General features: G+C 35.5%; 1 protein-coding gene across 3 annotated transcripts; it reads left to right on the forward strand.

The window, feature by feature from the left end:
- The first annotated feature begins 402 nt into the window (after positions 1–402).
- On the forward strand, positions 403–9,850 carry LOC121303330 (apomucin). Of its 3 annotated transcripts, none has more exons than XM_041233926.1 (9): positions 403–474; positions 4,677–4,723; positions 5,186–5,539; positions 6,854–6,897; positions 7,508–7,606; positions 7,960–8,125; positions 8,202–8,257; positions 8,946–9,041; positions 9,368–9,850. In XM_041233926.1, exons 1-9 carry the CDS (start codon positions 449–451, stop codon positions 9,641–9,643), a joined length of 1,164 nt encoding a protein of 387 aa, XP_041089860.1. In that variant the 5' UTR covers positions 403–448; the 3' UTR covers positions 9,644–9,850. The 3 variants fall into 3 exon arrangements, with proteins under 3 accessions (XP_041089860.1, XP_041089862.1, XP_041089863.1); XM_041233928.1 differs by having other exon boundaries at positions 404–474; positions 6,857–6,897; XM_041233929.1 differs by lacking the exon at positions 403–474 and adding an exon at positions 1,829–1,966.
- Positions 9,851–11,722: the final 1,872 nt, after the last annotated feature.

Raw genomic sequence — 11,722 nt, forward strand, 5'->3', positions numbered from 1 at the left:
CACAGGTTTAACATTACATGTGAAAATAAATTGAGGATGTTTTCAATGCACTGTGCCCCCTCAACATTTACAGTGCATCTCTACTGCAGAGCAATTGTATCTGCCTATGAAGGTGCAATAAATATGTCTCTGAGTGTGTAATCTATCTAAACATTTTCTGACTGCACAGAAGACTGCTGGTATGGGTCTATACATTCTTCCCATGATTCACTGTTTGAATAGCTCTGATTTGTTGCTAAGTAACTCTGTCAATCAGTGCCTCTGGCCCAGGTATCTCGCATACCAGACTACTGAAAAGACATAAAGGGGCAATTGTTGCAGAGCGGCTTTTATGTCAAATAAAAAGGTTTTTCATTTCACATTGCTAGACAAGAGAAATCATGAAGTGGCTCAGAACCTGTTTTCAAAGCCCACATCCTCTTCACACACACGCAGTCCAGACCGGAATATGGAAGGATCTGAAGCAATATACCTGTGAGTAAAGGAGTCTTTCTAAACCATTACTGCACACTCCTGTTTTTAAATAATACTTGTCTAAACAAATCTGATAAACGCTGGATAAGTAAAGTGCCGCCTTTGACAAAACTTGCTATGCGTGCACTGTAGACATGTTTTCTCAACATCGTGCAAGACAGGCAGGGTGATAATAGTGCTGATAACCAGCAGTGTTTCTTTATTTGGAGTGCTTTGGTAAATACCTGCCAAGTGCAATTTGTTTAGAAATTACAAAACCATATAAAGCATGTTCTACAAAGGAAGCGAAAGAAGTCTGCGCAAGGAGTTTCATTCCCTTTGTTCATGTTTGTGACTCGATCTTCATAGAACACAACTCAATTGCTTCTAGAACTCGGGTACATGGGTGTTAGGCAATTTAATTTTTAAACTGATTCAATTGTACTGGGCTGCATGTAATGCCTTATGCAGAATGTATTCATTCTATTACAACATTTTATTTATTTATTTTTATTTGCTATAATTTGTATTATGCTGTTGAAACTATTAACTATTTTCAATTTAACATCATACCATGGCATAGGATAATGACTACCCAGAACCTGATTAGCTTACATGATCTTTTATTAAGCTTTGGGCTCGTGACTTCATGAATATTGTGCCCTTGTTATCTTATCCCAGCAATTCTCACGTAGATTGAGAGCCAGGGGACCTCAAACAATAGGGTCTCTTTTCTCATCTAAAGCAGGTGGGGGTCGTCCTTAGCGCAGCCTCTTCCACGCCTTAACACAGCGATCAATCTCAGTTTACCTGTTTCCAGAGTTCACTGTGAATACTCAATACTGTGCTGCATGTGCTTCCCACTCTGTGCAGGGGTACTGCGAATTAGCTGAGATAAGCAGCAATGGAGATTGCTAGGACTGGTAACACATTCTTGGCAGCTACTATGGCAGAAACACATTTGTTGGCCTAAATTGAAGAACCGAGTTGCATGGGTAGTACATGGATAATATTTGGAGTACGCTTTTGGGATTTGCACACGTATTTGAAGATTATTTATTCAGGAATACCAAGATATTTCTTCAGCAAAACTGGGAAAAAATCTTCCAATGAAAAAAAAACCCTTCATTCTGCATGTATTCCTAGAAAACGGCTAGCTTTTCTTCTGTGCCTGTTTCTGTATTGCTGGAGGGTTGGAGGGGATTTATTTCATACATAATACCTGCACCTGACATGTAATCAGATACATAATTCATATTGGCAGACTGTCTCCACCTCCACTGTGGATGATGCAGCTGGTAATTGGTAGAGGCTACAGGTGAGACATACCTCTCTGCAATAATTTTTTTTTCCCAATTGTCACAAAGAGCAGCGACACACATACACACACACACGACATACAGTACAGTGAATGCCACATTGGGTATATAGATCTTTCTGTCTGTCTATCTATTTGCACTGTGCTACACAGATCAACATCTCTGCAGAGGGTTCTTTAGGATTTAGACCTCAGGTAAGAAATGCTTTCTTGCAGATTTCACTTCAGCGTTGTGTTTTGTACATTGCATGTGTAGATTCTAGTTTATAAATATCCTCCAAACTTTATATCTCAGTGTTTGCTGGGTATTCTGCAAACAGTAATAGGCTAATCAGTCCAAAGGCATCAGCTAATCTTATTCTTATTTTAATATAAAGGCTTTTCCTCTTGCTGCGTATTAATTGAATAAAGTGTGGTCAAAAGCTTAATATGTTGATTTGTATATTGTTTTTAAACATACAATGATCTGCAAAGGCATACTGTATATGTTGTGCACTGCTTTGATAACACAGAGAACATCATATAATTTGATTATTTGAATTTTATTTGTTGTGTTTTAGACTTCCAATTACCTATGTGGAAACATCTACATTTTTCATCGACATCGAATTTCTTACTTATGTTAACTAATTATAATTAAAGAATTAATTCAAACTGAAATGAAAAGTTTACTGTCCTCCAATAAACTAAGTCTAAACAATTCTTAGTGACACAAAATGTTTGTTTAAATGTATTTTCAAATGCGCTACAGTTAGAGCACCCAGCATATATATTTTAATTACTTTGGAGTAGGAATTTTAAAACAATATTGTTTATTAATATTACTTACAGGTACAGGATGTTAAGTAAACAGTCAATTTAAAGATGTTCTCGTAGCTGGTATTGCATCATGATTTTAATGGAATAAGTGACATCATCAGGGCATGCAATGCTAGACAGTGAGGTCTATTTTGAATATCTTTTAATTAAAAAAACAACCTTTAAAGTAAACACAAATTGAAATTATAGAACAACCTTCAAAATGTTTCATCTTTTTTTTTTTTTTTAAATACACAAATAAAACCAAGGCCTTTTGTTTGTATAACTATTGGATATCAATAAATAAATAAATAAATAAATAAATAAATAAAGCATTATTTGTTTAAGCTACTTAAATAACTGTTACGTGCATAATATGCAGCTGTAGGTCAAAAAAAAAAAAAAAAAGTTAATTAGTTGATATTTGTTTTCCACGACATGTGTGGTAATATTTCAGTTACTTTTGTTGTGAAACAATCTATAGATTTCTATCAGCAATAATGGACAATATGGTACACCCTCAGCGAAATTATATCCTTATATAATAATATATATATATATATATATATATATATATATATATATATATATATATATATTATATATAAAAACAATGTATAGCGACTCCCAGGGTGGTATATATATATATATATATATATTATATTATATATAATATATATATATATATATGGAGTAGCATGGGGTAATATATTTTAAAATGTACTGGTGAGAGGACAACACCACAGTAACTGTCACCATGACAACTGCTCTTCCAATCTGGTCCCCAGTTATCATAACTGAAGGGCCCCGTACCTGTGTGTTTGCAGGTTTATTGTCGTCATGGCAACCTCTCGAAGGAATCCAAATCTCAAGAGAATGGGGGGGAAAAACAAGGTTTTCAAAGGGCTTTGTTTTGCAAAAGTAAACAACTTGCCTACATCCATTTCTTGGAATCCACTACACGGCCCCCAAAAAACCTTGCAATTTATTATACTCATTACTGCCTATTCATTCTGCTATAAACAAAAGACAGGTAGTGGTCTTCTTTTAGTAATGAATACCCATAACATTATTTTGAAACATTAGAATAAACTACAAATGTAATTTGTGAAGAAGTTTTATAACCCTTGTACAAGACTTACCATTAGGAAATTGCTGGTAGGGTGTTTAACATGATTTACTCTCACGTTTTGTAAGGTTTTTATTTCCCTTTTGAAAGTGTACTACAGTAAAAGCATAGCAAAGTGTGTTAAAGCAAAGTGAAAGCATGGTAAAGCATTGTTAATCCATGTAAATCCCTGAGAGGTATAGTGAAGCAAAGTAAAAAGCTTGGCAAACCATAGTAAACTATGATAAATGCTTAGCAGCCATGCAAAGGTATGGCACAACTAGAAAATAACTGTGACGTTGTGTTCAAGGTGTCAATGCAAAGTTTGCCCCCAAAAGATCGGATATCATTGCCTGTACTTGTGCATACAAAAAAAAAAAAAAAAAACACGTACTCAAAGCAATCAAAAAATAAATGCACAGAACATTGCATAATCACAATTACTGCTGTGTAAAACCCCAGTCTGAATCAAAGGTAAACAATAACACCCTATGTACTTTTTAGTATGACCTTATGCAATGAATTCAGCATTGGTAACTCTCCAGGGTCCTGGAAAATGCTGTATTCACGGTATGTTAGGAGTATTAGTTTAATAATCGATATTAAGAAACAATTCCGTACCCCCTTGTTTTACTATCTTGTTTACACATAACAAATAACTCGGAGCTTGGTAAACTAGCAGATTTTTTACATTTTCTGTCAATTGTAAATTATTTTTATTCATTAAAGAAAAATATGAACCTGACTAGCTTTAGGTTTGGTTCATTCTTTAATCTAGAAGATATTGGAGGGAATGATATCTCACACTTCATCTCGTACTTAATGATTATATAAAGTTTACGTAAATGCAAAATGGTTTTAGTTTACCTTATAAAACCTTCAAGTCAACACACAGCTGGTTCATGATAAATACACCTAGTATGTATGTCTTCTGTGTCAAGTTTCTGACAATTGATTTTCATTAAATTACTTTTTATGTTTTCCATATTTGCTTTACAGGTTGGTTTGGAAAAAGATGATGGCTCAAAATATGCATTTTTTTAAAGGTAATTTCAAATATATACATTTCTATTTCTATAACCCAAATCTGCCTAAATGTGTAAGATTCCTTCTGGATTCCTTACGTTTATGTTACACACTTAATATAGCATATAAATAACAGATAATGTTTACTGCAAATGGCAGACACTACATTAAAAAAACAGCAATTATACAATAAACCACATCACATATATAATTGAGGGGGTACAATTTTAATGCATTGTTATGAATATTTTTGTTAAGAGCTTATTTGAGGACACTTTTCTCCAGGTGCCATCAAAGCAGAAACTTTTCTGAAAAATAGTTATATCTTATCATTCCCTTAAAAAAAAAATATTCTAATGCTGTTACCTCGCTTATGATTTCTTAATTTTCTTTTTTTTTTTTTTTTTTTTTTTACAAAAATATAGATGGGTTATGGGTTTTCCAGGGTATTTAATTCAGTTTTTTGTTTTATTTTTCAACAGCTTTTCTCCTGGTTTGCATTGCTCTGTCTGCTACAACTACTGGTCAATCAACTGTAGTCACAACCCTTGCTGGGACAACAGCTGCAGCCACAACAGCTGCAGCCACAACAGCTGCAGCCACAACCGTTGCTGGGGCAACAGCTGCAGCCACAACAGCTGCAGCCACAACCGTTGCTGGGGCAACAGCTGCAGCCACAACAGCTGCAGCCACAACCGTTGCTGGGGCAACAGCTGCAGCTACAACAGCTGCAGCCACAACCGTTGCTGGGGCAACAGCTGCAGCCACAACCGTTGCTGGGGCAACAGCTGCAGCCACAACCGTTGCTGGGGCAACAAATGCAACTACAAACTCAAGTATGAAATCTTTGATTTAATAATATTTGATAACTTCACGCAATTGTATATGTGTTCTATAGAAAAGGTCAGCCATTTCAAAATTGAAAAGTCACTACCATTCACAGTAAAGCAGTATACTTGGTGTTTGGAGTTTGTTGGATGATTAAAGTGACTTAAAACAGTATGTAAATAGTGGGGTTCCGAAAAATACAGTGTTCCATGTCCCCACATGCTGATACAACTGATAAATATAAAGTTACATGTCCTCACGTGCTGACACAGCTGTTTAAATACAGTGTTCCATGTCCCCACATGCTGATACAACTGATAAATATAAAGTTACATGTCCTCACGTGCTGACACAGCTGTTTAAATACAGTGTTCCATGTCCCCACGTGCTGATACAACTGATAAATATAAAGTTACATGTCCTCACGTGCTGATACAGCTGTTTAAATACAGTGTTCCATGTCCCCACATGCTGCTACAACTGATAAATATAAAGTTACATGTCCTCACGTACTGATACAGCTGTTTAAATATAGGGTTCCACGTCCCCACGTGCTGATACAACTGATAAATATAAAGTTACATGTCCTCACGTGCTGATACAGCTGTTTAAATACAGGGTTCCATGTCCCCACATGCTGATACAACTGATAAATATAAAGTTACATGTCCTCACGTGCTGACACAGCTGTTTAAATACAGTGTTCCATGTCCCCACATGCTGATACAACTGATAAATATAAAGTTACATGTCCTCACGTGCTGACACAGCTGTTTAAATATAGGGTTCCACGTCCCCACGTGCTGATAAAGCTGTTTAAATATAGTGTTCCACATCCCCACATGCCATTAGAACTGTTTAAATAGCATAGCTGTAACTTTTCTTTTCATTGTTAACACCCTGACAACCTTTTACACATATAACTTTAAAGTCTGTTTCAAAGCTCTTTTCAAAATAGCGTAAGGATTATTGCCCATCTTGTCAAACAAGTAGCACAGCAATAACGACCCATGATGTGGTACGGAACAGAAAAGCTAGAGCACTTGTTGTTATGTGTATTTGTTTTCCTATTCGCTCTTTTTGCTGTGATTTAGAGGACAGACCCCAGTGCACTAGAGCAGACATTTTGAATAGAGCTTTTGAAACAGACTTTAAAGTTGTAGGTGAAAGTTTTCAGGATGTTAACAATGAAAAGTTGTAGCAACACTTGGGGACCTATAAGACTATATTTTTCAGAACCCCACTACTTACTCCTTAATATCGGTAAATAACAATAATGTATAGTCCAATGCTTCATCACAGCTTGCTTACTTTTCAACCAGCAGCTGGGACGACAGTGACCTCAACTACCAATCCAGCAGGTCTGGTGAGTGATGAATATAACGGTAATGTGAACTTACATTTATTGGAGTTGCAGTATGATTTCTCATTAACCTCTTCAGCGTTATGATGATGCAAGTCTTCTTTGTGTAGCTGATCAAGTCCATAAGACAGTCTGTCTACTATTCCAGTACTAATAGGAAGTATAGGAGCAGTAAAAGCACAGGTGAGGAATGCAGAAATGTTATTAGCACCACATTCTAAATTAAACAAGAAACACATGAAGACCACTTATAAGCCCCTAATTAAAATTAGTTGTTTATTTCTGGTTTGATAACTTGATTGGGTGCACTGTTCCTCTGAAGAAATGTTAATAACCATTTGAAATTAAGAGAGTGATATCGCCCACTGTCTCATCTGGACTAAAAATAGGTTGTTTCACTGAATCAACATTTATTTTTTAATCACAAACAGAAAAGCATGTTAATTAATGTATCTATAGCGGCAGAATTGATTAATGTATCTATAGCGGTAGAATTTATTAATGTATCCATAGTGGCAGAATTGATTAATGTATTTATAGCTGCAGAATTGATTAATGTATCTATAGCTGCAGCACTGTATGTGACAACTGATTATTCTCATTTTTTTTACAGATGTACTGCACGACCTTTTCCTGTACAGGGTATAACTGTTACATGAATTACACAAATCAAAATGCAACCGCGTGCGCTACAAATAACTCCTACTGCATGGTAAATGCATTACATTTCCTTTACTTTTGAGATCTAACTTAATCTTTACTGTTTGATTTATTTACCGATTACTCATTCTGAATTACAAAAAAAATGTGCAAAACGCACATCATCATACCACTGTAAAAGTACTGCTGTTATCCTCATGAATATGTATGTTCTAAGAAGTGGGTATATATATATATATATATATATATATATATATATATATATATATATATATATATATACGACAGTGTTATTAGAGTATTTTAATGTCCTTTAAGGGTTTTTGGATAAGTTTTTTTTTTGTTGTTTTTTTTCAATATTTTTTTTTTGGTCGTGAGTTTAAAAGAGAAGTGGTTTTCTTGCAGCTCAGCCGCGCAGACAGCAGCTACAGTGCTGGCTGCAGTCAGACTTGTGCTGGAACATCCAACATGTGCAGCAATGCCTCCTCGACCCAGTGTATAATGGAATGCTGTGCCTCCTCCCGCTGCCTTAGACTGAATGGAACAATTCAGGGGATAAACTCCACTGCAGGTATTCCTCTTTCATATTTCTTTCTGTTTATTTTTCAATGCATTTGTATTTAGCAATGTAATTGTTTACCTTCCAGGGACTACATCTCCGACAACTACCATGACAACTACAACTGTTGCTGTCACAAACAATGTAAGTTGAACAATACTGTAATAATTCTGTCTGCTGCATCCAGCTCAACCTAAGCTAACTTACAGGCCTCGAGGGCTCCATGATCCCAGTACAACATGGCTTTTTGACCATGCTTATGGTATTTTATACAAGACTGCTTTTTCCCCCCATTACTTTTTAAAATCGTATCATATTAAAAATGTGTTTAATAATAATAATCACAGTACTATTTATTAGCAGAGGACCTGATTCACTTTTGATTGTTAAACAAAAACAGACGTTTGTTTTCATTTGCTAATTATGTAATTAATGGTTGATTTGATCAATCTATAACCCACTTTGATATTATGCTACAGGCTTTTTTGGATCAATCAATCCACAATCCACTTAGATTGCATCAACTTCTTATTAACGGAAGTTCACAAAGTGGGAGTTGATGCAATCCAGGTGATTTTAGATTATTCACTGGCAGGTAAACAGTAAGTTTAAATAAGGCTTCAGGTGAGGAATCAAGGAGGACAAATGTACTTTAACTGTATGAAAATATGTGGTATATTGGATAGTACAGTTGCCAATCTTCCAGGGAGACCTTTTTTTTTGGTTCTGGTTGGAGAATTGCTACAAACTCCTGTTTTAAATCATCAAAGATGGTCAAAGTGAGTCCCTGTAGACCACGATGTGAAATACCTTGTCTCTTCTCACCTAACAGGGGAAGAGCTGTCAGTCCTTCACATGTAACGGAGACACGTGCTACAAAGGAAAAACCGAAGCGAAATTCTGTCAGACTGGGATGAACTACTGTGAGGTAATAACTAGCTTTGGAAGTACATGAACTGACATTGATGTCACAATTAGGTACTTCTGTTGTTTTTTTGAATTTTTTTTATCATTTCTATGCGGTGCAATTCAACTACCAGTCAAATCACATGCAAAAGCCACAATCTCACCATGGAACAGGTAAGTGACGGGGCAGTCGGAAAACTACGCTATTTATTTAGTTTCATAGAGATGCGATCGCGCTGTTCCAGTTTCCCTAGCGTTGAGAAACGGGTGCTTGATATAAGTCATTCAGCTGTTTAATATCTTGGTCCGAACATGTACTGCACCGTGGTTTTTCTTTCCACCCTACAGCTGAAAAAGAAGGTCTCCGGTACCACCACGACCTGGATTGCAGGCTGCAGCAGTACCTGCCAAACCACAGTCAGCGGCTGCACCTCTACCTCCACGGATTGCCTCCAGGAGTGCTGCGATGCCTCGGCTACAGCCTGTCTCAAACTCGATGGCACTGTGAGCATCAAAGGTGGCGCGGCTGCACTCAGCATGGCATCACTGATGAAACTTCTCGCCGTTGCTTTTCTCGTTTTCATTTCCAGCAGTCAGTCTCCAGCTCTACTAACGCTGTTTTAGATGCACACCACATTTGGACTGACAGTACAGTACAGTACAATCCATGTCCTATTTATTTATTTTGCAAGCAATAATGTGACTAAGAAAATGATGTATAGGGCATTTTCCTGGGGTTTCTAAAGTAAAGTTTCTATTGCTTTTAAATGTAATATATGAATTACATATGTACATATAAATGATACTTTCTCAGTCTGCATCTTACTGTGATAGAAGCTATAGATATTTATATATATATATATATATATATATATATATATATATATATATATATATATATATATATATATATATATATATATATATATGGTGCAACTTGGCATCCAGAAAATGCTTCAAATGTTTTTACTTATAAGTGTTTAATGATTTAGCAAAAATACATTATTATGGTACCTCCTAATGCATTATTATTTGTTTACATTAGTGATTCATATTTTATTGACAATTGCCGTTTTCAAATACTGTTGTCTTGTAAAGCAATTGTGAAATAAAATGAAGTGAACTATTTTCAAGAGTATAACTATCAAATAATAAAACGTTTTATTTAATATTGGTATGTGGTGACTTATTTAAGTGTGTGCCATGTGAGATGAAAAAGAAGTGTATAATTTAGAAAACAAATAGTCTCCAGATGAGATATTCACAGCTTTTTGAAAATCCAGTTTATTAAACAAAAAAAAAAATGAAGTGAAATCAAATTAGTAAACTATTCCCATTCTTGCATGTGTGTGGGCAGGGTTCCACTCTACTGTAGTGTGAATACATGAGTTTGAGAAAATAGGAGGAAAAAAACATGTTTACTACTTGAAGTGAGCTGTGAATATCGAATCCCCTAAGTGTTAATTACCATCTATAATTTCAAGAGACGTTTCCCTTATCCATGCTATCTTTGCTTCTCGCTGCAGGTCATGTGCTGTCTCAATTAAAGTTTTCTTCCATTGGTTGCAAGTGAAGTTTAGTTAACAGATGTGTCGTTATATAAACGCAGGTGCTGTTGTGGTACGCAGGTAAAACAATAATAGACTGTTAAGTGTCTATTTTTCAGTTAATACTTTGTTTCCGAAACAGTAAGTACATTACAGTAGGTACACATTGCATTGTCTTTAGTTTATTTTTTTCTCTCTTTTTTTTTTTTACTGCACCCTAATTTGTTTATGATGTTTGCTGTCAGTCTGGGTAATTCCTCTTGCAGTTACTCAAACAGCCAAGCTATTGCCTTTAAAAGCTAAAGTGGTTGTCCACTAGATGGCGCTGGATCTTGCTGTTGTAATTGAAGACTCACCCGGACACCAAGCAGAATGGTTACAAACGTTATAAAAATGCATGTTACTATTTTTTTTTAATATTTTGTATTATTATTAGTTTTAATTCTGGGTATATAAAGTACATGTCCTACAGACTATTGTTTGTCAGCCTTGACAATTAGAAACCGAAAATCACGTGTTAAACAACCTATTTATCAATATCTTTTCTGAACAGTCCCACACGGATCATTCACTTCAGTCTATGCACAGTCAGAAGCGACTGGTGGCTGAAACTGGAAGACTGTGGCTGCAGAGGACCTCTGATGTGTATAAAAAGTAATAACCCAAGCATTGCATACAGACCACAGAATATGTGTACACAGGAGATTTACTGTAGCAGGGCCAGCTAATTGTCACTTAGCTGGGAAAATAAAACTAACTTGTGCTACCATGGTGATGATAAGCACTTTTAACTGCACCCAGCAACTCTAGAGATCCAACTGCGTAATCCCTCATCTGGAAAAAAAAAAAAAAAAGTTGTTTACCGCAGTGTTGAAATAAATGAAGTGAATAATTTTGTATCTGCATTAAATTGAGTGCAATGACTTCATAGCATCCAATAAAGCATTTTTCTAGCATTCACAAAAGGAAACACCATTTATATAAAAACCTATTTATAATACAGTAGATTCAATATTTGTATATATTTTTAACTGTACCCTATGTCCACCAAAGAATGATACCACACATCTCGGTATAAGAACAAATTACTTTGAGTTATTTACCTCTTTAAAAAAAGGTTAAACAATGCAAAAGACAATTTGGTCTGAAAATATTA

Source organism: Polyodon spathula, chromosome 32 (genome assembly GCF_017654505.1).
Source record: "Polyodon spathula isolate WHYD16114869_AA chromosome 32, ASM1765450v1, whole genome shotgun sequence".
Classification (NCBI taxonomy): domain Eukaryota; kingdom Metazoa; phylum Chordata; class Actinopteri; order Acipenseriformes; family Polyodontidae; genus Polyodon; species Polyodon spathula.